At 52.9% G+C, this 26,343-nt stretch overlaps 1 protein-coding gene across 1 annotated transcript; it reads right to left on the bottom strand.

Annotated features, from left to right (window-relative positions):
• Positions 1-174: 174 nt before the first annotated feature.
• LOC128561007 (uncharacterized) lies at positions 175-25,923 on the bottom strand. The gene is made up of 9 exons (XM_053554737.1): positions 25,565-25,923; positions 22,877-23,135; positions 19,665-19,828; positions 18,986-19,091; positions 6,796-7,017; positions 5,433-5,773; positions 2,772-3,030; positions 1,273-1,436; positions 175-721 (listed from the first exon to the last, which is right to left on the bottom strand). Exons 1-9 carry the CDS (start codon positions 25,875-25,877, stop codon positions 504-506), a joined length of 2,046 nt encoding a protein of 681 aa, XP_053410712.1. The 5' UTR covers positions 25,878-25,923; the 3' UTR covers positions 175-503.
• Between the last annotated feature and the right edge of the window lie 420 nt (positions 25,924-26,343).

The raw sequence follows: 26,343 nt of genomic DNA, 5'->3' as shown, positions 1-26,343 counted from the left end.
AGGATCCCAAAGAAAGACACCACTTTCCAGCCAAGGCTGGCAGAACTGCCCTGAGGGGTCAGGCGTCAGGCTGAGGGTGCACTCTCACCCTGAACCCAGGCGCACAGCCGTCTTCGTCTTCAGAGGCCCCTCCCATCCCCAAGGAGGGTGCAGCCTGGCCAGGCGGGTGCTCACCCCAGGAGGTGGGCTGAGCCTGCTTCCACCTGCTCACATCCTCCACAATTCTGGGGATTCCTGAGAATTTCAGAGTCAAGGCTTGAGTGGCTGCCAAGCAACGCACCAGTGAGTGTGACTGGGGACACACTGCTCAGAAGAAGATCCTGGTTCTTCTAAACATCCCCAGGGTCTTGAGGGATATTCCACCAGAATCCTTTGTAGAGGCTGAGGGAGACGGAGAGACAGGCACTGGAGGGTGGAGAGCTCCGGCGGGGCAGGCTAGAGCGCTCCTGCCCAGGTACCCCGCGCAGCGCCAGCGCCCTTCTACCGTGTGCCCAGCCTTAAATTCACAGGGCGTTGGCCGGCCTGGGAGAGCCCCAGGTGACCATGGCATCCACCAGGAAGGTGGGCATGTAGCTCAGGGGGAGGTAGAGAAGCTTGGCGTCCCAGCCAGCTGAGTACCGGGTGCGGGGGTGGCAGGCGGTCAGCGCATGCTCCATGCAGTCCGTCACCTTGGCCAGATCCTGAGTTAAGCTTTGTTCCAGTAAGTCTGCTGGTTTCATGTCTGTACAGAATGAGAAGGCAACACGTGTACTTCACCCTGCAATGCTTCTGCTTGGGGCTCAACTTAAGATGGAGCGTTTCTAACAACTCATGCCCCACCAAAGGGATACCCCAAATCATCCATCCAAACTCCCTGAAGGATGCCCTGGCTTACCCCGGAAAGATCTGTTCCACCCTAGACACCTCTGCTGGGAAACCTGAACTGCCCGAGTGGAGGGTGTCTGCCAATACCACACCCCGGAGCACACGGAGCCAGCTGGGACACAGGCCTCACGCGCAGGGCCAGCTGGCCCCAGGTCCATGAGTCTCTTCCCTGTCTGACCCCCCTGCCTCTTCAGAAGAGTGAGGGCTTCAGCGAGGTAGTCGTCCCAAGGACTAATAAGCCTGGATAGTTGTTTTATGTGAGCAGTTCTCCCGCTAGCACCCACCATGGGACTAAATGTCCTCGCCCCCTTGAGCTTCCTCGCCCCCGGCCCCACCCTGTGGTCAGGAGGATAGCTGAAATGAGGGTTCCTGGATTCCAGGCACTGGAATCCTGAACAGCTCACTCACAGGATGCCAGAAACTTCTCCCCGTAGCTCTGCTTGACTTCTATGCTGGTCCGGCTCCACACTTCCTTCAAGTTTTTCAAGAATATCTCCTTACTAGTCACAGCAGTCTTAAAGTACCCAGGCTCAATCAAAACCACCTTCACGCCAGAGTATGACAGCTCCCTCCTGAAGGGCAGAGAGGCAGAGGACCAAGGATTTCAGAATTCTTCAGAGACAAAAATCAAGCAATCTGAATGCCACATCATGGTTACAAACCTGGGACTTTTAATGGGTGAAGACAGGGTTAATAATCGGGAGGCAGGCAATGCATTCTAAAATAAGTAATTATTCTTTTCCATATTTTGCACACTAGTCTCACCTGCCTAAATCCCTGGATTTTGCCTCAGGGTGCCACTGCAGGGCCAACCCTCATGTTCCCACATGGAGCCATCTCCATGACTCATCCTTTGCACCCTCTGATCTCCTCAGTCCCTTCCTCCCTCTCCCACCCTAGGAAACCCCCTGGGTCTGTCTCAGCAAGGCTATTGCAGCTGCCTTCTGAGGAGCGTCCCTCAGCCTTCAGTCCCACCTCCCACACACAGCTCTGCTCCCTGCACCCAGGGGCATCTGGATGCTCTTTAGACCAAGCAGATACGCTGAGCACACCTTGCCATGGTTTTCATTGTCAACAACACGAAGTCTGGCCCGTGTGCAGAGTCAAAGGTCTCCACGGTCCACCCTTGCCCACCTGCCCAGGACGTGCATCTTCAGCTGACTTGACCTTGTCCTTTGGCCCAAGAGGACCCTGCCATTCCGGGGTGGGGGTGGGGGCTCCTGCTCACTGTCCGCCTGCACTGACAACATCCTCTCATGCAGGAGCCCTGCCCACCCTCCCTCACAGGCTGCCAGGTTCAGCTCTCGAGGTCTCAGGTCTCACCACATAGCTGGTACCCTGCCCAAATCAGGCGGTGGCCATGGCCAGCATGGCTGACTCATTCACAACCCGTGTAAGGGTTTACTACGATGGTTTTGTATCTCTTCTCCCTCTGCCTCCCAGATATCCAGGTTTCTAGGTCAAGGACAAAACCCTGTTGTCCTAAGGTGTGCTGACTTCACACTCTCACTAATGTCCCCTGCTATCTGTGGCACTGAGTCAAAGGCTGCACCAATCCACAAGGGCTCCATGCATCCAAATAGCACAGTGGCTATGGACATGGACTCTGCACCCACATCATCCCTGTACCTATCTGCTTCAGACATGTCCTGTGAATAGGACTTTCTCAGTAGGCTCAGGACCATGTTATCCATGCTCTGAGGCCTAGGGCAATTCCCTCTCACAGATCATGGAGAGGAAGACCCAAGGGATGGCTGGCTAAATCCAGGGAAGTGCAGGACTACAAAACGAGACAGAAGAATCTTGAACAAGGAGCCTCTAAGGCTGTGATTCAACCAAACACCTGAAAAATACTCCCACAGAAGAAAGGAACAAGACTCAGGCCAGGTCCCAGCCCAGGGTGATACCTGAGGGAGTCCGAGAAGGCCTCAACGCCGTACTTGGAGATGCAATAGCCACCACCCAGAAATGACACTCGGCCCATGACACTGGAGACATTGACTACGCGGCCTCTGGCCTTCCTCACTAAGGGCAGCAGACTCAGAGTCACCTCGATCAACCCCAGTAGGTTCACATCCAGTATGGTCACAAAGTCCTGCTTTGTCAGCCACTCGTTGGGGGCCGTGGGCTGGGAGATGCCAGCGTTATTCACTAGGCCCCAGAGTCCTGGGGACAGAGGGAGACAAGAGCAGCACAGTGTTGAGCCTGTGCAGTTGGACACGGTTAGGTTCAAGCTCACATCCCAGTTGAGAGCACAGCGGTATGTCCTGGGAGGGGCAGCAGGAGAGAACAAATCTCAGTACAGCATCTGCGGGCTCAGGGGCTGTCCCCGCGGGGCTGGAGGATGGCACCAGTGACTTCCTCCTCCTTTTATTCTCCATGGTGTGATAGACAGTGAGCATTTACCCCATATGTGATGACCGTGGGACCTGATGTGGAGGAAATACTGTGCCTCCATTAATCTGGAAACACGATGACCGTGTTTGGTTAACTGTAGATTAATGTGGTCCTTGCGACATCATACACATTCACCTGCATTTCTTGGTTTTCTGGACAGCTCACACAGTGGCTGCTCAACATCTGTCTATTGGTGGGAAAAGGGAGAGGAGTCAGAGAGAGTGAGGAAGGCAGGGAAGAGGGGAAGAGAAAAAGACAAAAGGAAAGCACAGACATGGCTAAAATCTGGGTAGAGTTCGATTGGGAAGAACAGACCTAAAATCCTTTATGGAAAGAACGTGGAGAACAGTCTGCATTTGGTCTCTGAGCACTGGCCCTGGAACTTCTGAAATCAGTACTAGGAACATTCACACGGGCAGTTCTGGGGAATTCCAATGGGCAGACTTTGGGGAGAAGACAAAGCTTCATCACCCCCACCACCCAGCACACAGACTCCATCCCCTGCCACAACTTGTCACCTCCTCCCACCCACCAGAAGGCCACCGTGCTCCTTGTCCTCCACTCCCATGTTCACTCCACTCTGGGAAAATCTCTTGGAAGATGCAGACACACCATCCCAAGGATTCAAAGTCAACAGACCTTCCAAGCTGTAGCCCTCGGGGAGGAGGAACAGAGGGGCCTCTGAGCCATGGCAGGTGGTGTCTTTAGTTGATCTGGAAGAACTGGCCCAAGACTCTCACCTACCCTCATGGAGATACACCTTCCTTTGTCAAGATATTTTATTTCTGTTGGGTGTGGTAGCTCACACCTGCAATCATAGCACTCTGGGAGGCTGAGGCAGGTAGATTGTCTGAGTTCATGGGCCGGAGACCAACCTGAAGAAGAGCGAGACCCTATCTCTAAAAAATAGCCAAGTGTTGTGATGGGCTCTGGTAGTCCCAGCTGCTGGGAGGCTGAGGCAAGAGAATTCCTTGAGCCCAAGATTTGGAGGTTGTTTTGAGATATGATACCATAGCATTCTACCAAGGGCAACGAAGTGAGAGAAAGAAAGAAAGAAAGGAGGGAGGGAGGGAGGGAAAGGGAAGGGAAGGGAAGGAAGGGAAGAGGGAAAGAGGGAAAGAAAGAAAGGAGGGAGGGAGGGAGGGAGGGAAGGAAGGAAGGAAGGAAGGAAGGAAGGAAGGAAGGAAGGAAGGAAGGAAATATCCAAACACCAGGTCTGGTTTAAATAAGTAATGCTGTATCAAGGAAAGTATTCCTGAAGCATCACATACTATGCATTACAAAACATTTTCATTACCTGGAAAAAAACGTGCATCTTTTTCTGACAGAATGCAATGTGAGATAAACTGTTAACAAAATATAATCCCATTACATTAACATGTAAGTCACATTTATGAGTAGATGAGATGGTGCCTTAAGGATGAATTTTGCTTCTATTGTTATACTTGTCAATATTTCTCACACTGATCATATTCTACGTTTATGTTTACATACACATACGTGAAATCCGTGTCCTTTTCATCCCCCTTGAAAAGACAGAAGATGGGGCAGTGCCTGTGGCTCAGTGAGTAGGGCGCTGGCCCCATATACTGAGGATGGTGGGTTCGAACCCGGCCTCGGCTGAACCGCAACAACAACAAAAAAATAGCCAGGTGTTGTGGCGGGCGCCTGTAGTCCCAGCTACTCGGGAGGCTGAGGCAAGAGAATGGCCTAAGCCGAAGAGTTGGAGGTTGCCATGAGCTGTAACGCCATGGCACTCTACCCAGGGCGATAAAGTGAGACTCTGTCTCTACAAAAAAAAAAAAAAGACAAGATAGAAGATGGAATAGAGCTGTGAACAGAAGAATGAAAGAAAGTGTCCCCTTCTTAGCTCTGGCTTTTCAAACCAGGGCTTAACTAATGCGGTTGGCCAGTGGAGATGGTCTTAACTCTCCATGGACCAGGGTGGGCTCTGGTAAGAACAAGCTAAAGAGCTGAGAACGTGAGCCTGGCGCCAGCACCGCCACTCCCATGCACACCCCCAGCCCAGCGGTGGCCTGATGGGTTAGAATACTGCCGGCCAGTAGAACTTCAACCGGGAAACACTCTGGGCATCTCCCCAGGGAGAGGACAGGAGGTGTGCCCTTCACCCAGAGGGAAGAACAAATACACTTGAGGAATCTGGCTGGTACCTCTGTCTCCCACACACTCCTTCACCCACTGGGCAGCTGCAGTGACACTCTCTGTCTTGGTGACGTCCAGGCTCACTGTCTTCAGCCTGTCTGACGTGCGGGCCCTCAGCTGCTCGGCCCCCTTCTCCGTCAGACACCCAGCCAGCACCCTCAAGCCTCTGGTGTCCAGCTGTCTGGCCAGCAGGTTCCCAAAGCCGGAGTCGCAGCCCGTGATGAAGACGTACTTGTCTCGGAGGTGGCTCACCACCTGCCTCTCCCGGTACCAGCGCAGCAGGTAGTACAGGCCCACGAGGGCCGCCAGGTACAGCCACATGGCTTGGGGGTGGACACACACACAGGCGCTGTGGTGTAAGGAGAGTGTGGCAGTGATCAGACAGGAGGATTTAAGAACACAGAGGGTGGGGGCTGGGAGACCAGCCTCCAGGCCCTCTGGCATAGAGTCCTCACTTTCCGCCACGCCTCCCTGCCCTTTGTCCTGCTGTTTCACACACTGGCACCCGCCCATAGAAACCTTCAGTCCTGCCTGTAGAAAATATCACTACTTAGCAATGCTTCCCTGCCCCACCGATGTCTCTCTGTCCCGCTGTGCGCACACAGGTGTCCACACCAGCACACACCTGCACACGATGACACTTTACCACTCGAGCTACACTCAGGGGTGAGACCTGCCTCTGCACATCCTGTGACCAACACTGCTGGGCTGAGCAGAGAAGACCATCCTGGGAAGCTGCTCTCGGACTCAAGACTCCTTAGGTGGCCAGCCTTCTCTGGGCCTGGGTTTCTACATCCAGTTGCACCCAGGGTCCATGAGAAACCAAGTCACGGTCAGTCTCTCTAGATTTCAAGGAGAAGGCACCAAGAGTGGACAGCAACAGGTCCCATCCAGCTAGAGTAGTTCTCAGGAAAGAGGAGTATGAGATGTCACAGGTGCAGTCAGACCTCAGTGTCAAGAAAGGGGAGAGAAAGGGATGGGGCTGGGAACCCACAGGACACAAGCTCCAGAGTTGCAGGGAGGGAGGAGTGGAATGCCTGTCACAAAGCAGGTGCCACAGCGTTTACCGTCCCCTCCTGAAGATGGCCCGTTTGTGGCTCTGAGTGCTGGGCACATAACCCCCTGCCCCCCATCCTGTCCCCCACCCCGATGGGATCATACCCTTTGAATCTTCTCTGGGAGTTCCCTTTCCTTCACCATGAATTGTGAGGGACCATGCTCAGAGGCATTTCCCAGTGCTCACACCTACTGCTGGCTTTCAGAGCAGTGGGACACTGTCTGGGGGGAGGGGCGCAGCTTCCCTGTGCACTCCAGAGTTGGGCCCAACCCCAGGAAGTCCCCAGGGAGCAGCCAGTGGCAGGGGGGACTCACTCATCGGGTGCCTGGGGCTGCAGCTGAAATCCTTCTGAGCCACCTTTAGTGTAGAGATGCCATCTCCAGGGTCTGTCCACTGACCAGGGAGACCCAACCATTACACCCTGTGACAGTGGCAAGGCCATCACTCCTGGAGAGGAGCTTCTCAGACTCCGAGGCCAAACCCTGGAGCCCGTGTGCGCTGGTGGACTTGCGCCCTCTGGCGGCGTCCTGCAGACTCTGTGCAGATCCCAGCTGGGATCAGTCCTCCAGGGGAGCCCAGCTCAGCCTCCTGGTGACCACTCTTGATTCTCAGGGCCACCCCACCCGCCCCTTCTCCATCCAGCGTGGCTCTTCCCTGGAGGAGCAGATGTCAGAGGGAAAAATCACAGCTGGAAAACAGGGAGTGGGGGTTCATGGTCGTAGCAGCCTGTATAGCCTATGGCAAGAAGGAGTGAGAGGTAGAAGTAACAGCCTATAGCTCCATACTGGAACAGCTTGGTGAAAAGGGCAAGGGGAGGAATTCAGCTTTCTTAACAAGCATGAGAACTCAGCGTCTCTGCTGAAGATTACCAAGCTCTGCTTAGACTGCTAAAGATCTGTTCTTCTAAGGCTGCTTTACTGCCTCAAAGACTATCTCTCTCTCTCTCTCCCCCTTCTGCAGAAGCTAATAGCCCTCGGGCACCTAAGAGCAATCCGGAGCGGGCTAACAGCATAGTGGTCAGTGTCTGGAACATAGCTAGATAAGCAGGGGGCCAGAGACCTGGCCAGTCCCGGGCCCTGACAAGTGGCAGCCACAAAGGGACCCCGACACACGGTCGATCTGTTTCCAGCCCTGCAGGCCTGTAGCCCCTCCTAGTCCTGGTGTGGGGACACAGAAGGGAAGGGCCATGTGCGTGGCAGGTGTTGGAGATAAGGAAGCTGGAGGACAAGACGGTTTCTGGTGGGGACTGAGTAACCTTGAGCTCCTCAGAGAGGAGCAGGCAGAAAAGAGAAGGAGTCAAGGCTGCTGCTGTGGCTCCGGGCACTCTGGGATTGGACTCCAGTCCCTGCACATCCCTGTAGGACTGGACCTTTCTCCCTGGCTGTGGATTCTACTGAGGGTAGAGGGAGGGGTGGGATGTGGACTAATTTACTTGAACTTTATTTATGGCCCTGATTGTTCCCTCATGGTAAGGCTGGCACTCTTGGTCACACTCCATGACCAGGGGATAGGTTGAGCTTTGCTGCAGCTCCAGCCCCACCCTAGTAGAGCCCCATACGGAGGTGTTTGACCGCCCACAGCTGTCTACCTCCCTGGAGAGGACTCCCGGGGTGGGTCACACCGCCTGATCAATGACCCAAGTATCTCTCAAGGGAGCACAGTGTCTTATTTCAGTTCAGTTGTTTCTCTGTGTGTGTGTGGTGGTGTATGTGCATCTGTGTGTGTGTGTGTGTGTGTGCGCGCCCACACATCTCTGTGTATTGAGAGATACAATGATTGTTGAACAGTCTGGAGGCCAGAGATTGCATATGAATGGAATCTGTGTGTGTATGTGTGTTTGTGAGTGAGTTTTGAGAGCTGGAATTACTGTTAAAAAGTCTGGAGGCCTCAGATGGCTGGTTTGCTGATGAGGGGTGCACCAAGGTACATCCCAGGCACACACCAACTTGGCCCAAGAGTCTGTGTCACGTCCTACAAAGGCTGCTCCACTGAGTCCACACTGAATGTCACCAGGGTACTGAAAACACTGGGAGCCCAGGGCTCAGGAAACCTGAGAAACTCGAGGCAAGGTTTCCAGCATACACCAGGCTCCCAAAGGTGAGTAGGAAATGAAAAACCTGGGTTCAGAAATGACTGTCACTCCATGCCACTGGAGGAGTCTGTAGAGGTTGGGGGCAGAGGCCGGAGACATGCCACCAGGGGAAGCTGCAGTGACTGTAGTTGAAAGCTGGGTCCTGAGTCCCACAGGGTGGGTGCTGGTGAGGGCGGGAGGGCTCCAGCTGCCACGGGGAAGGGGTCGGGGCCCTGCCAGCCTCAATGCCATCCTCTGCCTTGCCTGTCCTTCTGTTGCTCCTGTGACTCCAGGGTGCATGGTCACCCCTGGACTGGAAGACATTGTCCTGACTTTTTTGCAGGATTGGCAGAGAGGGAGCAGGGATAATCCCCTGACCCACAGGAAATCCCTCCCCAGGTCATCCCTCTCACCCTGAGCTCCATGAAGGCACCTGCCCAATGCTGCACCCCACGCTCCCCGAGACGACAATTTAAACAAGTGTCCGTCCATGGGTGATCTAGTAACATTTCTTCTAAAACCAAAATAATCAACAGGCATCCATGGTTTCAAGAGAAATGACAAACTGGTTTTTGTGTCTTCCTTCAGGATCCCAAAGAAAGACACCACTTTCCAGCCAAGGCTGGCAGAACTGCCCTGAGGGGTCAGGCGTCAGGCTGAGGGTGCACTCTCACCCTGAACCCAGGCGCACAGCCGTCTTCGTCTTCAGAGGCCCCTCCCATCCCCAAGGAGGGTGCAGCCTGGCCAGGCGGGTGCTCACCCCAGGAGGTGGGCTGAGCCTGCTTCCACCTGCTCACATCCTCCACAATTCTGGGGATTCCTGAGAATTTCAGAGTCAAGGCTTGAGTGGCTGCCAAGCAACGCACCAGTGAGTGTGACTGGGGACACACTGCTCAGAAGAAGATCCTGGTTCTTCTAAACATCCCCAGGGTCTTGAGGGATATTCCACCAGAATCCTTTGTAGAGGCTGAGGGAGACGGAGAGACAGGCACTGGAGGGTGGAGAGCTCCGGCGGGGCAGGCTAGAGCGCTCCTGCCCAGGTACCCCGCGCAGCGCCAGCGCCCTTCTACCGTGTGCCCAGCCTTAAATTCACAGGGCGTTGGCCGGCCTGGGAGAGCCCCAGGTGACCATGGCATCCACCAGGAAGGTGGGCATGTAGCTCAGGGGGAGGTAGAGAAGCTTGGCGTCCCAGCCAGCTGAGTACCGGGTGTGGGGGTGGCAGGCGGTCAGCGCATGCTCCATGCAGTCCGTCACCTTGGATAGTTTCGGGTTGCATGTGGCCTTACGTTTTGGGGACGACTTTTTTTTTTTTGAGACAAGAGTCTCATTTGGTCACCCTCCATAGAGTATCGTGGTGTCACAATTCACAGCAACCTCCAACTCTTGGGCTTAAGCGATTCTCTTGCCTCAGCCTCTCGAGTAGCTGGGACTACAGGCACCTTCCACAACGCCCGGCTATTTTTATGCTGCAGTTGGGCGGGGTGGGCTTGAACCCACTACTCTTGGTATATGGAGCAGCACCTGCACCACCTCAGATAACATTTTGAGGTCTGTTCAGGATGAGAAAAGAGCCTCAATGTGCTGGCAGGTTCTTCCCTCCCATTCACACCATTCACAGCTCTACCTTAGGAAGAACCTTTCTAAGAATGCCCAGGCCCCTCAGTGATGTGCCCCAAATCTACTGGATCCACAATCCCCAGGGAGTGGCCCATTCTCGCCCCAGGAGCAGCTGCTGCACACCAGCCTCCTCTCCTCCCTGGCAGGGGATACTGGGATGGGACAAGTAGAAGGTCTCTGCCAACAGAGGCTCAGTGCAGGGACACCAGCCATCTCTATCCCCCACTCGCCATGGGTCCACGGTCTCTTCTCTCTCTGACTTTAGCTTCCTCTTATAATAACGAGGGGACCAGAGCAGACAATGATCCCCATTCCAAGAAGACTGCAGTCTTTCTCCAGGTGACCTGCTGACCACAAGGCACCATGGGGATGGGGTTAAAGCACCTCACTTTGTGGGGGGCTGAACTCCTTCCCCTCTCCTCAAAGTATTGGGGCACTAATGATGATGGACCCAGGACTCCAATGAGGCTCACTTCTCTGCTCAGTGTCCACAGCTTACTCACAGATGCCAGAAACTTTTGGCCATAGATCTCCTTGATCTTGGGGCTGGCGTGGTCCTACGTCTTCTGGGCCATCTTCAGAACTCTCTCAGCATTGGCCATGTTCATCTTAAAGTGACCAGGCTGGAACACAGCCACCTTCACCCCAAAGTGGGTGAGCTCCCTCCTGCAAGACAGACAGACATGCTGAGGGCTGGGACTTCAGAGGTCTGGGAAGCAAAACACAGAAAACAAACCCAATAATAACTCGACTCAAGATGGTGGTGGGATAAGCCAGAAAGGCAAGTTGGCATGTACAGCAGCCAGTGGGCAATATTTAAGAGGATGGCCAGAGCATGGTGGGTAACCGTTGTAATCCTAGGACTCTGGGAGCTGAAAACAGGAGTTGAGGACAGGAATTCTGGGCAAGAGGGAGACCCGGGCTTTACTACAAATAGAACAATAAACTTGGTGTTGGGGAAGGTGCTTGTAGTCCCAGCTACTCCAGAGGCTGAGGCAAGAAAGATCCCTTGAACACAGGCATTTGAGTTTGCTGTGAACTAGGCCAATACCATGGCCTTCTAGCCTGGGAAAGAGACAAAAAAACTTATGAGGATGGCATTGCTGGTGTAGAGGGTTGACATACTTTAAAGACCAGTCTTACCCACCATGAACCCTCTGGATTCTGCTTCAGGAAACCACTGCACAGCTACCCCCCATGACTCCCTATACCTTCATCACCATGACTTCCCCCATTGCACCCTCTGAACTCCTCAGCCCTTTCCTCCCACTCGCGCCCCAGGAAATTGCCTGGGCCTATCTCAGGGGGACTACTGAAGCTGTCTTCTGAGGAGCATCCCTCAGCCTTCGGTCCTGCCTCTCCACATGCCATTCTGCTGTCTGCACCCAAAGGACATCTGGATGCCCAATAAACCAGCAGCCACCCTGAGTACACCCTGCTGTGGGTTTCACTGTCAACAGCATGAAGTCTGGGCCGTGTGCAGGGCAAAGACCTCCATGGCCCACTCTGGCCCACCCGTCCCCACCTGTCCATCTCCCCACACCAGGCCTCGCCTTGTCCTTTGGCCCAGGAGGAACCTGCCACGTCGGGATCGGCACCCGCTCACTGTGGGCCTGCGCTGACAACATCGTCTCATGCAGGAGCCCTGCCCACCCTCCTTCATAGGCTGCCAGGTGCAGCTCTCCAGGTCTCAGGTCTTACCACCCACAATTGTGGGTGAGGGTGCCACGGCCAGCATGGCTGACTCAGTCACAACCCCAATAAGGGTTGCAACGATGTTTTATATCTCTTGTCCCTCCATCTCCCAGCTATCCAGGTTTCTAGGTAAAGGACCAAAACATATTGTCCTAAAGTATGCTGACCCCCCACTCCCACTACTATTCCATGCTATCTGTGGCACTGAGTCAGAAGCTGCACCCACCCTTAAGGGCTCTGGGCATCCAAATAGTGTACTGGTCATGCACATGGACTCTGCACCCAAATTATCCCTGGTCCTATCTGCTTCAGACATGTTCTGTGAATACGACTTTCTCAGAAGGCTCTGAGCCGTGTTATATGAGTTCTGAAGCCTGGGGACATTCTGTCAACAGAACATGAAGAAGAAGACCCAAGGCATGGCTGGCTAAATCCAGGGAAGTTCAGGGCCACAGAGCTTGACGGAGGAATCTTGAACAAGGAGCCTCTAAGGCTGTGATTCAATCAAACTTCTCAAAAATGCTCCCACAGAAGAACAGGATCAAGACCCAGGCCAGGCCCCAGCCCAGTGTGATACCTGAGGGAGTCTGAAAAGGCTTTGACGCTGTACTTGGAGATGCAATAGCCACCACCAGAAAGTGACACCCGGCCCAGGATGCTGAAGACATTGACCACGCGGGCCCTGGCCTTCCTCAGTAAGGGCAGCAGGCTCAGAGTCACCTCGATCACCCCCAGTAGGTTCACGTCCAGTATGGTCACAAAGTCTTGTTTCATCAGTCACTCGGGGGCTGTGGGCTGGGAGATGCCAGCGTTATTCACCAGGCCCAAGAGTGAAGGACAGAGGGAAGATGAGACAGAGGGACAGAGGGGACAGAGGGAAGATGAGAGCAACACTGTGTTGAGCCTGTGCAATTGGACACGGTTAGATTTAAGTTCCCATTCCAGTGGAATTTATGTGTGGACTCAGGAAGAATGTGCTACATGGCACAAGGGAATATAGAATGGAGGAGAGGAATTATGGATGTGGTGGCTCCTGGGTGTTGGGTTTGCATGTTCCTCAAGCTGCTGAGTTTAGGGAGGGTCCTTGTCATCTCTGCTCCAGTGCCTGGAGCCCAGCATGCAACCAACCCAACCTTATTAAGTGCATGGGCAGAGTTTAAGAAAATACAGTGGGGCCTCAAAAAATATCTGAAGACGGGAGAGAGACAGAGACAGTAAAAGAGGAATGGGTAAAAGAACCTAAGGGAAATGCAGAGAGGAGAAAGGGAACGAAGGGAAGCAAGGGAAAAATTCCAGGAATAATGGTTTTCTGTACCTTGGTTGGGAAAGGCACACTCAAAATCCCAAGAGTGTGCTCTTCTCCCCTCTCTTCTCTCTCTCTTTCCCTTCCCCTCCCCTCCTTCCCTTTCCCTCCCTCCCCTCTTCTTTCTCATTCTCCCTTCCCCCTCTCTCACTTGCCTCACCTAAAGAAACAATTTGAATAGTAGGGTAACCTAGTGAACAGGGCTACTTTGAATAGTGAACAGGGCTACTTTGAACATCAGGGGACAAGCTGTGGCACAACCTGCACAAATTCCAAGGTAATAGTTGCTCAGGAGGCAATGTTCTTCCTCTCTGCCTAAGAATCCTAAGTCCACCAAGGGGGTGAAGGGGAAAACCTGGGACAGATGGGGAGGAGTCCTCGGGCCACACCAGTGTCCAGACTGCACCCTTCCTCCAGGAAGTGTCAGCTTCTCCTTCCAAGTTCACTCTTGACCTAACCTGGCCAGTCCCCAGTGTACTTAATTCTCTGGAAGAGTCTCTGGAAGATACAGAGAAAAAAAGACACAAATCAAGGCCAGGCTCAATGCTCATGCCTGCAACCCTGGCACTCTGGGAGACTGAGGTGGGTGGATCACTTGAGCTCAGGAGTTTGAGACCAGGCTGAGCAAAAGCAAGACCCGGCCTCTACTAAAAATAGAAAAACTAACCAGGTGTTATGTCAGTTGCCTGTTGTCCCAGCTTCTGGGGAGGCTGAGGCAGGTGGATCTCATGAGCCGAAGAGTGTGAAGTTGCTGTGAGCCATGATGACACCATAGGGTTCTATTCAGGGCAACAGAGGGAGAGTTACTCATTTAAAAAGAAAAAAAAACACCAGCAACATGAAGGATTTGAAATAGTTGAGTTACCCAACTACAGACCCAAGGTCAGTGGGAGCAGGGTTTTCAGTGAGTGAGGGCTGGGGGCAGGATGAACAGAGTTTGAGTGTAGGAATATTAGAAAGTGAATAAGGCCTTGCAATATTAGTCTCCCCTCCCACTGAAATTTTTCTTGGCTTTACAGAAATTCGTAGTCTTTGATCCAGTTATTTTACTTTACTTGAATAACATTACTAAGAATGTGAACAAACCTTCATACTGAATCTTTACAGAGATGTTTGTGCCAAGAAAAGTGGGAACCAAACTTCAGCATCTGACACTACAGGACTGCTGAAATAAATTATACTATCTTAACATGAACATACATATAGACATTGAATATTATGTTTTGGAAGAGATTTGATGATGCAAAGCTGATCCCAGAGTTCGTAATGTAGACAGCAATGAACTGGGATGTCAACTGTTCATGGCAACCCTCGAGGGCCTAGCCTTCCTGCAGAGAGTTGACCTGACCCTGGGTGCAGGCACAGTCGCTCTAGGATGGCTGATCTGGAAAATGTAAAGCTCAAGTCCTTGAAACAATACAAACATCCTGGGAATCTTCCCTGTTGGCAGACTAAGGTCCCCATCACAGAGAAAGAAAAAAAACAGACAGAAACAGGAGTCTGGGAAGTACCTCCGTCCCCTACACGCTCCTTCACCCACTGGGTGACTGCCGCGATGTTGTCTGTCTTAGTGACGTCCAGAGTCACCGTGTCCAGCCTGTGTGATGTCTGGGCCTTCAGCTGCTCGGCCGCCTCCTCTGTCCTGCACACGGTCAGCACCCTGAAGCCTCTGGTGTCCAGCTGTCTGGCCAGCAGGTTCCCGAGGCCGGAGCCACAGCCCGTGATGAAGACGTACTTGTCTTGGAGGTGGCTCACCACCTGCCTCTCCCGGTACCAGCACAGCAGGTATTACAGGCCCAGGAGGGCCGCCAGGTACAGCCACAGTGTCTACCAGCGTTGATTGTGCTAGAGTTCTAGCACTCCCTGCTGTGTGCTCAACTCATGTCATCCAATTGATAGGCATTATTGAATTTTTATTTTGTTGATTTTGTGAAAAAATTGTCAGAGGGCTGATCAGACGTGCTGTTCATTTTCCCCAACCACACCTCTGCCAGCCACTCCGCTCCCTCCTCCCTGCCATCCCCTGACCTCCCCTCACCTCCAGAGCACACTGGACATTTCCCAACCTCAGTCCTATACTTCAGTTGTCTCCCATGCTCATTTTGTCTCCCACTCAGTAAATGTTAACTCTGTAACATTCCAGATGATGAAGCTAGTGTCATAGTACTACAGCATATTGTTCTGTAGCATAAAATTCCTGGAAGTCCCATAACCTTGTGAATTCCTGTATTCATGAAGCAGGCAAAGTCAGAGGACCAAGAGGTACCACCCAACTCCAACGTGTACTTAGCCCAGGAATCAATAGGGCTTTCTGAAAATGGTTTCTTTGTGGAGTCCACTCTGCCAACCTCATCAAAGTAGTGAAGACACAGTGAGCCTGGCGCTCGGAAGCTCTAGGTGATCCAAGGGGATTTCTGTTCAGTGCACAGTAGGAGCTTAAGGAGGGGTAGCCGTGAATGACACCTGTGGGACTCTCACTCCGTGCCACTGGGGGTGTGCCAGTGCCAGGAGATGGAGGTGTGGGGACTCTGGAGCAGGGGACGGGTGCTGAGGGCCGCAGGAGGCCGCTGGCGAGGAGGGAGCCGTAACATCCACCCAGGATCAGGGACCTCGCCCATCCCTTATTGATCTCCTTCTGTTGCCGTGCCTGGTGTCTGTTTCTGTGACTCCAGGCTACCTGATAAACCTCGGAAAGAAAACAGTTGCCACATCTTTCAGAGGTCGTGCCCCCACCCCAGGCTCTGTGAACACACCTGCCTCTTTTTCCTGTGGACCCACACCACTTGCCATCCTCAGACGAAAGATCAACTCACTGGGCATGGGTAAAGCTTTTAACTTGTATTTTGGGGCAAAGGTAATCAAGATAAATTGATGGTGTCGAGGAAAGGCAAAAATGGGTCTGTGCCCCGAAAACCCTGAAGGAAATGAGCCCCAAGTCGTCCTTCCTTGGAATTCTCTGCCCCGATTAAATCCCTGTTCTTAGAGCAAAGGATTTTCCCCAGGGTGTGGGGCCCACACTGTCCTGAAGGAAAGTGGGGCCTCCTTGGGGAGGCTGATGGTGGAAGCCCCAACTTCCAGGGAGTGGAAAGACCCGGGGTCCCAGGGGATACTGTGACTATTATGTGTTGGACATCAGATACTGGCAGGGTGAAGGCAGATCAGAATCAAGAAACTCCTTTTCCTGGGGCAATAAGGGAAAGAGACTGCTTACCCCTTTCCCTTGGAGCAGCTACTTTAGAATCTGTAGCTATGAATTCAGTTTCTGCCTTTTAAAAAGTGAGTAAATGTGAAAGTAGAACTGAGGAGTCCCCGCTGTACCCCAGGAAGGCCCCACTTCTCCACAGTGACAGGGGAATGGAGGGAGTGGAGGACTGAGGGCACACCAGGTGCCCAGTCCCTTAGGGCACTTTCTCTTTACCAGGCACCAGGACCAGGCCCCTGCGGGTGGCGGGGTGAGCTAGGGTGGGGCAATGAGGCAGCCGACACTGTGGCTGAGTGAGTGATCAGTGACCAGGGAGGCCAGGAATCAAAATGATGCCAGAGTTTGTGAGCAACAAGTCCCTAGGACAGAATCCCAGTTTGTCCATTGTGGGCTTCCAATCTGCCATCACCCACTTGTCATAGAACCTGCAGTTATGGGTAACAGTGAGCTGGTGCAGGCATCTGGCCTAGCAGGCAGAGCACCGTGATGATGCAGCTGTTGGCAGAGGCTGGAATCTACCCTTCCCGGGACCAGGGCAGAAGGCAGTTCAGACCCACGAGGGCCACCGGTACAGCCATGTGGCTTGGTGGTGGACAGATGCACATGGGCTGGGATGAAGCCTCCATATTCTCGATTTTTCTATGTGCAGGGATGAAAACCAAGAACCCTGGGAGGTACATCCCAGGCACACATTTAACTTAGCCCAGGAGTCTGTGTCACCTCCTGCAAAGGCTGCTCCACTGAGCCCACACTGAACTTCACCAGGGAACTTAAGACATAGGGAACCCAGGGCTCAGGAAGCCTGAGGGACCCTAGAGAAGATTTCTCCAGAATACCACAGGCTCCCAAAGGTTAGTAGGAAATGAATGACTGGAGTCCAGAAATGACTGTCAATCCATGCCCCTAGAAGGTGATATAGTGGTTGGGGGTGGGAGCCTGAGGGATGCCACCAGAGGGGAGGTCAGTGACTGTGGTTGAAGGCTGGTCCCTGAGGCTAAAGGGTGGGTGCTGGTAAGAGCAAGAGGGCGTCAGCTGTCCCAGGGAAGGGGTTAGAGCCCTACCAGGCCTCACGGCCATCCTCTGGTTTACCTGTTCTGTCTCTTCCTGTGACTCCAGGGTACATGGTCACCCCTGGACAGGAAACCATTGCCTCTGGCTTCTATGGCAAGAAGGTTAGAGAGGGAGCAGGGATCATCCCCCGGCCCACTCTAAATCCGACCCTAAGCTATCTCTATAACCCCTGAACTTGGGCCCCTATAGTGCCAGCTATTTGGGAGGCTGAGGCAACAGAATCACTGGAGCCCAAGAGTTTGAGGTTGCTGTGAGCTATGATGTCACAGCACCCTACTGGGGGGCAAGAAAGTGAGACTTTGTCTCAAAATAATAATAATAATAATCCCTGAGGTCCATGAAGAGACTTGCCTCTTGCTACCATAGGTCTGCATTCCACACACCCCCAGGCCACCCAAAACCACAGAAAGAGCACGTTCAGGATGTAAAAGGTACAAACTATTGCACCTAGTTTGTGTGACTCACTTCATTCCTCCCTTCCAGCAGCCGTGGAAGATTCCTTCTTGCAGTTTTTGAGTCTCTAATCCTTTCCTTTTCCCTTTCTGGCTTCTGAAGTCAGACTCCCCTTTCAGGACCCCATACTCATTTATAGAGAATCACTGAATCAGGAGAGCCCCTTTCCTGTCCCTTCTTCTTGCCAGTACCTTGTCATTCTAGAGACCAACAGGGACTTAGCTCTCTGCATAATGAATCCTGCAGGCTCAGCTGGATGAGGAAACATAGGCTCAGTGGCAGAATTCAGTCAAGCCTGTCTGAAATCCAAGTGTACCTCCGCAAATCAGAAAATCCCAGGGAATGGCTGAACTTGTCCACCTCTCCAGGAAGAAATCATCAAATCAAAGAAAATAGTGGTTTATGTGTCCTCTGCAAATATCCCTATGAGACCACCCTCCAACTAATGCCTGCTAAGTAGACACCTAAGGTCTGATGAGCCCAGTGAACAATTTCCCTCCCCATCCCCACCCCAAGGGCACAGGTATCTGGAGGGGAGGGGAGGCCCCTCAGCACCTTCAGGCCAATTCCATCCTGTGGGAGGGAGTCCACTGGCCAGGCTAATGCCCAGGCTGAGGAGGTGGGCAGGAGGCTGAGAAGGTGGGGGCTGAGGCTCTGTCCCCCTGCTCTCCCTCTCTCCAGTTGTCACCCCACCATTTTCCCAGGAGACCTCAAATCTTGATTGGCCACACAGGGCAACAGCACCCCTAGGAGGGCCGTTGGTGCCCCTTTCTCAGCTGCCTGACTTGGCACCTTCTCACACCATCTCTGGAGCTCTGAATCGTATCCCAGGACAGTCATGGCCAGAGGTGAGGAAGGAGGTAGGACCAGAGACCAGCTGACATGAGAGCTGTTCCCCTCCACTGTATTTCTCTCCTGAAGACACATCACCCCACATAGTGTCCAAGCCGACTAAAACAGGTGTCCCGGGCGCAGTTTCACGGGGCCTTCTCTGGCCTTGGGAGGCTCCAGGTGACCATGGCATCCACCAGGAAGGTGGGCATGTAGCTCAGGGGGAGGTAGAAAAGCTTGGCGTCCCAGCCAGCTGAGTACCGGGTGCGGGGGTGGCAGGCGGTCAGCGCATGCTCCATGCAGCCCGTCACCTCAGACAGATTCAGGCTGCATCTGGCCATATGTTTTTCAGATATTATTCTGAGGTCTGTTCAGGATGAGAAAAGAGCCTCAGTGTGCTGGCAGGTCCCTCCCTCCCATTCACACCATTCACAGCTCTACCTTAGAAGGAAACTCTCTAAGAATGCCCAGACCCCTCAGTGACGTGCCCCAAATCTACTGGATCCACAATCCCCAGGGAAAGGCCCACTCTCACCCCCAGGAGCAGCTGCTGCACACCAAGCCTCCTCTCCTCCCTGGCAGGGCATACTGGGATGGGACAAGTAGAAGTTCTCTGCCAACAGAGCCTCAGTGCAGGGACACCAGCCATCTCTACCCGGCTGGCCAAAGGCCCACGGTCTCTTCTCTCTCTGACTTTAGCTTCCTCTTCATAAGAAAGAAGAGACCAGAGCAGACAAAGAAGAGACCAGACCAGGAAGACAGCAGTCTTTCTCTAGGTGATCTGCTGACCACAAGAGACCATGGGGATGGGGCTAAAAAACCTCATTTTGTGGTGGCTGAACTTCCTCCTACTCCCTTTCACAATATTGGAGCACTAATGATGGAACCAGGACTCCAAATGAGGGCTCACTCCTCTGCTCAGTGTCCACAGCTCACTCACAGGATGCCAGAAACTTTTGGCCATAGATCTCCTTGATCTCGGGGCTGGCGTGGTCCCAAGTCTTCTGAATCATCTGCAGGACTCTCTCAGTGTTGGTCATGTTCGTCTTGTAGTAACCAGGCTCAATCACAGCCACCTTCACCCCAAAGTGGGCGAGCTCCCTCCTGCAAGACAGACATGCTGAGGGCCGGGACTTCAGAGGTCTGGGAAGCAAAACACAGAAAACAAACAAACCCCATGACAACCCAACTGAAGATGGTGGTAGGATAAGCCAGAAATCCTGGTACGTTGACACATATAGCAGCCAATGGGCAAAATTTAGGAGGATGGCCAGAGCATGGTGGCTCACATCTATAATCTTAGCACTTTGAGAGAAGACAGGAGGATCCCTTGAGGTAAGGAGTTCAAGACGAGTCTGAGTAAGAGTGAGACCCCCGTGTGTACTAAAAATAGAAAAATTAGCCAGGTGTTGTGGTAGGCACCTGTAGTCCCAGCTACTCAGAGGCTGAGGCAAGGAAGATCACTTGAACACAAGAGTTTGAGGTCATTGTGAGCTGGGATGACCGTACAGTTCTCTAGCCTGGGTAAGAGAATGAGAGCTGTTTCAAAAAAATGAGTCCTTAGCGTGCAGTAGCACAGTGGTTATGGCGCCATCCACATGCACTGAGGCTGGCAGATTCGAACCCGGCCTGGGCCTGCTAAACAACAGTGACAACTACAACAAAAAATAACTGGGTGCTGTAGTGGCACCTATAGTCCTAGTTACTTGGGAGGCTGAGGCAAGAGAATTGCTTAAGCCCAAGAGTTTGCGGTTGCTGTGAGCTAGTTGCCACAGCACTCTACCGAGGGCAACATAGTGACTCTGTCTCCAAAAGAAAGAAAAATATGAGATTGGCATTGCCTGTGGGATGGGTTCACATATTTTACACACTTGCCTGGAACCCCCTGGATTCTGCTGCAAGGCACCGCTGCAGGGCTATGCCCCATGACCCCACATCCCATCATCACCATGACTCCCCCATTGCACCCCAGGAGCTCCTCAGCCCCTTCCTCCAGCTCCTGCCCCAGGAAACTCCCTGGACCTGTATCAGCGGGACTACTGCAGCTGACTTCTGAGAAGCATCCCTCGGCCTCAGTCCTGCCTCTCCACATACTGTTCAGCTTTGATACAGGACAGGTGGTGCGGTGGCGCCCCAGCCAGCTCAGCCGAGCAGGGCTAGAGGACCTGCTGCCTCTGCCTTGGCCGTTTTGGCGCGGCAGCAGCTGGTGGAGGAACCAGAGGGCTGGAGGGTAGGCAAGGGGGTGGGGGCTCCCGGGGCTCCCACCCTCCCCCACCAGAGGCTCCAATAGCCAAAGAAACCGAACAACTGGCGGAGAGACACTGGAGCCTCAGTGTCTCCTTCCCTTTACACTTGTGACTGAAAAGGAACCCCCATTTCCTATGCCTAAGTCAATTTCATGTAAGTTTCCTAGGCCTCAATTCCATGAATGGACTGTGGCCATTCATTAATACATTCATTCACCGTGCCCCAGTGGAAGGGTCTGTGTCCCTTCATTAATGCGTTCATTCACCTCGCCCCAGTGGAAGACTGTGTCCATTCATTTCCTGGCCAAGGAACCCGTGCACCTATACATACCGCTAGATAGAGGGAGAGACAGAGAGCTTTTCTCCCCCACTTGGGTTTCCTCTCTAGGAGCTTTAGTGTTTTCATATTCTTTTCTGTAAATAAATTCTGTCTTACCACTGATCTGTGGTCGGTGGATTTATTCTTCAAATCACCGAGACCAAGAACCTGAAATTCTGGTATCAGCTTCATGAACCCTGAGGGCATCTAGATGCCAGATAGACAAATAGCTGCCCTGAGTACACCGTGCCATGAGTTTCACTGTCAACAACATGAGTCTGGCCCGTATGCAGGGTCAAAACCTCCATGATCCACTCTGACCCACCCCTCCCCACCTGTCCATTTCCCCGCAGCAGGCCTGGTCTTGCCCTTTGAGCCAGGAAGACCCTGCCACACAGGAGTCAGTGCTGACCACATCCTCTCATGCAGGAGCCCTGCCCACCCTCCTTCACAGGCTGCCAGGTGCAGCTCTTCAGGTCTCAGCTCTCCCCACACACCCAGGACCCGATCAAATATGGGGGTGGTGATGGCTACATCCAGAACAACCCCTGTAAGGTTTTGCAACAATGTTTTTATATCTCTTATTCCTCTGCCTCCCAGCTGCCCAGGTTTCTAGGTCAAGGGCCATAGGGTGTTGTCCTAGAGTGTGTTGACTCCCACTCCCACTATTGTCCCCTGCTATCTGTGCCACTGAGTCAGAGGCTGCACCCACCCTCCAGGGCTCCGTGTAACCCAGTGGACATGGGTTCCGTGGGGAATGACGGTCTCCGACATGCAGTCTCTTGACCCCTGTTGGGCCACATAAGAATGGGCCTCAGTCCAGGAGCACTTCATTACCCAGAGATGAAGAGCCTGGAGCCGCTGTGGGGCTTATCTACTTGTGTGAGTCGTCCTTCCCTGACTCATACCCTGTGAGTGCTCCTGGATTCTGTGGCACCAGGTGTGTGTCCACGGCCGGAAGCCAGGCCCCAGCTGGTGTTCTCTGAGATCCCAGGGACCAGGGCCCGGGTCCCCATCCTGCCACAAGAGTAGGGTGTGAGCAAGTCGCTTGCTCAGTGTGTGCTGCCAAAGAGACTCCGTGGCCCCGCGTGACCGTGGCACACCATTCTACCTGATCCTGAGGTGTTTCCTCCCTCTGGAGGAAAGGGAATAAAGCCTTCTTCCATTCCATGCTGACTGGGTTTCCCAAGTATGACTCTTATACCAGGTACAAAGGGAGAATGTTGAGAATCCCCCGAGGACAGTAATCAGTACACAGTGTTCTACTTTCCTGAGAGTGCTGACATAATTATGGGATTCTGAAGGAGGCTCTAGATGCAACTGTCCAGTTCTAAACCTAGGTCAGAGAGTTCCTGAGTAGAGCCCTCCTACAGGGCAGAGGAACATTTATGAGGCTCTTAGGCCTGGGGTGCCCCACCTATGAACTACGGACAGAGGTCCCAGTGAATGGTTGGCAGGGTCACAAAACCTGACAGAAGAGTCTCCAGGAAGGGGCCTCTAAGGCTGTGACTAAATCAAACCCCTGAAAATTGCTCCCACAGAAGAACAGGAACAAGACCCAGGCCAGGCCCCAGCCCAGTGTGATACCTGAGGGAGTCTGAGAAGGCCTCGACGCCGTACTTGGAGATGCAGTAGCCACCACCAGAAAGTGATACCCGGCCCATGACGCTGGAGACATTGACCAGGCGGCCCCTGGCCTTCCTCACTAAGGACAGCAGGCTCAGAGTCACCTCGATCAACCCCAGTAGGTTCACATCCAGTATGGTCACAAAGTCCTGTTTCGTCAGCCACTCGTTGGGGGCTGTGGGCTGGGAGATGCCAGCGTTATTCACCAGGCCCCAGAGTCCTGGGGACAGGGGGAAGATGAGAGCAGTTGAGCCTGTGCAGTCGGACACAGTTAGGTTCTAGCTCACATCTCAATTGAGTGAGAGCACTGTGGTGTGTCCTGGGAGGGGCAGCAGGAGAGAACAAATATCAGCACAGCATCTATGGGCTTAGGGGCTGTCCCCACGGGGCTGGAGGATGGCAACTTCCTCCTCCCTTTATTCTCCAAAGCCTGATAGACAGCGGGCATTGACCCCACATGTGATGACTGTGGACCTGATGTGGAGGAAATACTGTGCCTCCATTAATCTGGAAACACGATGACCGTGTTTGGTTAACAGTAGATTAATGTGGTCCTTGCGACATCATACACATTCACCTGCATTTCTTGGTTTTCTGGACAGCTCACACAGTGGCTGCTCAACATCTGTCTATTGGTGGGAAAAGGGAGAGGAGTCAGAGAGAGTGAGGAAGGCAGGGAAGAGGGGAAGAGAAAAAGACAAAAGGAAAGCACAGACATGGCTAAAATCTGGGTAGGGTTTGGTTGGGAAGAACAGACCTAAAATCCTTTATGGAAGTTATGGGAAGAACTTATGGAAAGACCTAAAGACCTAAAATCCTTTATGGAAGTTATGGAAATCTTTTATGGAAAGAACTTGGAGAACAGTCTGCATTTGGTCTCTGGGCACTGGCCCTGGAACTTCCGGAATCAATACTGAGGAACATTCACATGGGCAGTTCTGGGGAATTCCAATGTGCAGAATTTGGGGAGAAGACAAGGCTTCATCACCCCACCACCCAGCAAACAGACTCCATCCCCTGCCACAACTTGTCACCTCCTCCCACCCACCAGAAGGCCACCTTGTTCCTTGCCATCCACTCCCATGTTCACTCCACTCTGGGAAAATCTCTTGGAAGATGCAGACACACCATCCCAAGGATTCAAAGTCAACAGACCTTCCAAGCTGTAGCCCTCGGGGAGGAGGAACAGAGGTGCCTCTGAGCCATGGCAGGTGGTGTCTTTAGTTGACGTGGAAGAACTGCCCTTGGGACCCATGATTCTCACCTGCCCTTCTGGAAATATATATTCTTTTATCAAGATATCTTACCTCTTCCTAAAAATGCAATCAATACACATAGTCATAGAGACACAGGTAAGTAAACATTTACCAAGGTGACATGACATTAGAGAGTAAAAAACAATCTTTAATATCTTAAATAGCTATTGGTTTAATAAGTAATACTATATCAAAGATATAATAATCTAAATCATTAGATACTAAGTCTTTTTGTTGTTGTTACTGTTGTTGTTGACGACACAGAGTCTCACTATGTTGCCCTGGGTAGAGTGCTATGCGTCACAGCTCACAGCAACCTCAAACTCTTGGGCTTAAGTGATTCTCTTGCTTCAGCCTCCCAAGTACCTGGGACCACAGGTGCCCACTACAATGACCAGCTATTTTTTTGTTGCAGTTGTCATTGTTGTTTAGCTTGCCTGGGTCGGGTTCGAGCCCGCCACCCTTGGTATACGTGGCTGGCGCTGTAACCACTGTGCTATGGGTGCAGAGCCTAAATGCTAAATCATTTTTTTTTTTTTTTTTTTGTAGAGACAGAGTCTCACTTTATGGCCCTCGGTAGAGTGCTGTGGCCTCACACAGCTCACAGCAACCTCCAACTCCTGGGCTTAAGCGATTCTCTTGCCTCAGCCTCCCGAGTAGCTGGGACTACAGGCGCCCGCCACAACGCCCGGCTATTTTTTGGTTGCAGTTTGGCCGGGGCCGGGTTTGAACCCGCCACCCTCGGTATATGGGGCCGGCGCCTTACCGACTGAGCCACAGGCGCCGCACTAAATGCTAAATCTTAATAAACTTTTTCATTATTTTGGAAAACATCTTTTTCTGAAAAAATAAAATGTGATACATTTGATGTGTGAATAGAATAGAATCCCAGATATATCAATAAGTAAAACATATTAATGTCTAGATGGAAATTGGAGGGCAAATTTTCTTTCCCTCTTTATACTTTTCACTATTTTCCACAGTGGTCCTGTCTGGACTTCTTGGAGACAAAAGAAATCCATGTCTTTTTCATGTCCCATGACAAGGAAGACAGGGTAGAGCTGTGAACAGAAGAATGAAAGAAGAGTGCCCTTTGCTAGCTCAGGCTTTTTAAACCAGGGCTCAACTTGTGTCCTGGGAAAATAGGGGCAGTCTAACTCTCCATGGAACAGGGCGGGCTCTGCTAAGAACAAGCCGAAGAGCTGGTGTCTGGCTCCAGCACAGCCATCCCCATGCACACCCCCAGCCCAGTGGTGGCCTGATGGGTGAGAATACTGCTGGCTAGTAGAACTTCAACCCAGAAACACTCCGGGCATCTCCCCAGGGAGAGGACAGGAGGTGTGCCCTTCACCCAGAGGGAAGAACAAATAGACTTGAGGAATCTGGCTGGTACCTCTGTCTCCCACATGCTCCTTCACCCACTGGGCAGCTGCAGTGACACTCTCTGTCTTGGTGACGTCCAGGCTCACTGTCTTCAGCCTGTCTGACGTGCAGGCCCTCAGCTGCTCGGCCCCCTTCTCCGTCAGACACCCAGCCAGCACCCTCAAGCCTCTGGTGTCCAGCTGTCTGGCCAGCAGGTTCCCAAAGCCGGAGTCGCAGCCCGTGATGAAGACGTACTTGTCTCGGAGGTGGCTCACCACCTGCCTCTCCCGGTACCAGCGCAGCAGGTAGTACAGGCCCACGAGGGCCGCCAGGTACAGCCACATGGCTTGGGGGTGGACACACACACAGGCGCTGGAGTGTAAGGAAAGTGTGGCAGTGATCAGACAGGAGGACTTAAGAACACAGAGGGTGGGGGTTGGGAGACCAGCCTCCAGGCGCACTGGCATAGAGTCCTCACTTTCCGCCCCACCTCCGTCCTCTTTGTCCTGTTGTTTCACACACTGGCACCCGCCCATAGAAACCTCCAGTCCTGCCGGTAGAAAACATCACTACTTAGCAATGCTTCCCTGCTCCACCGATGTCTCTCTGTCCTTTTGTGCCCACACAGGTGTCCACGCAGATGTCCACACCAGCACAGGCGTACACATGGTGACACTTTACCGCTCCATCTACACTCAGGGGTGAGACCTGCCTCTGCACATCCCATAACCAACGCTGCAGGGCTGAGCAGAGAAGACCATGCTGGGAAGCTGCTCTCGGACTCAAGACACCTTAAGTTGACAGCCTTCT

Source organism: Nycticebus coucang, chromosome 12 (genome assembly GCF_027406575.1).
Source record: "Nycticebus coucang isolate mNycCou1 chromosome 12, mNycCou1.pri, whole genome shotgun sequence".
Taxonomy (NCBI): Eukaryota; Metazoa; Chordata; class Mammalia; order Primates; family Lorisidae; genus Nycticebus; species Nycticebus coucang.
Note: the sequence above shows the minus strand (reverse complement) of the source record. Positions and strands in the feature narration are given on the sequence as shown.

What these genes read in the sequence shown, in the direction of transcription:
- LOC128561007 (XM_053554737.1), bottom strand. Translation starts at nt 25,877, where the DNA reads ATGTGGCTGTACCTGGCGGCCCTCGTGGGCCTGTACTACCTGCTGCGC. An exon ending in CCAAAAGTTTCTGGCATCCT is followed by an intron (nt 19,092 to 19,664) that starts GTGAGTGAGCTG and finishes CATCCTGAACAG; the next exon opens with ACCTCAGAATAATATCTGAA. An exon ending in GGAGAAGTTTCTGGCATCCT is followed by an intron (nt 722 to 1,272) that starts GTGAGTGAGCTG and finishes CATTCTGTACAG; the next exon opens with ACATGAAACCAGCAGACTTA.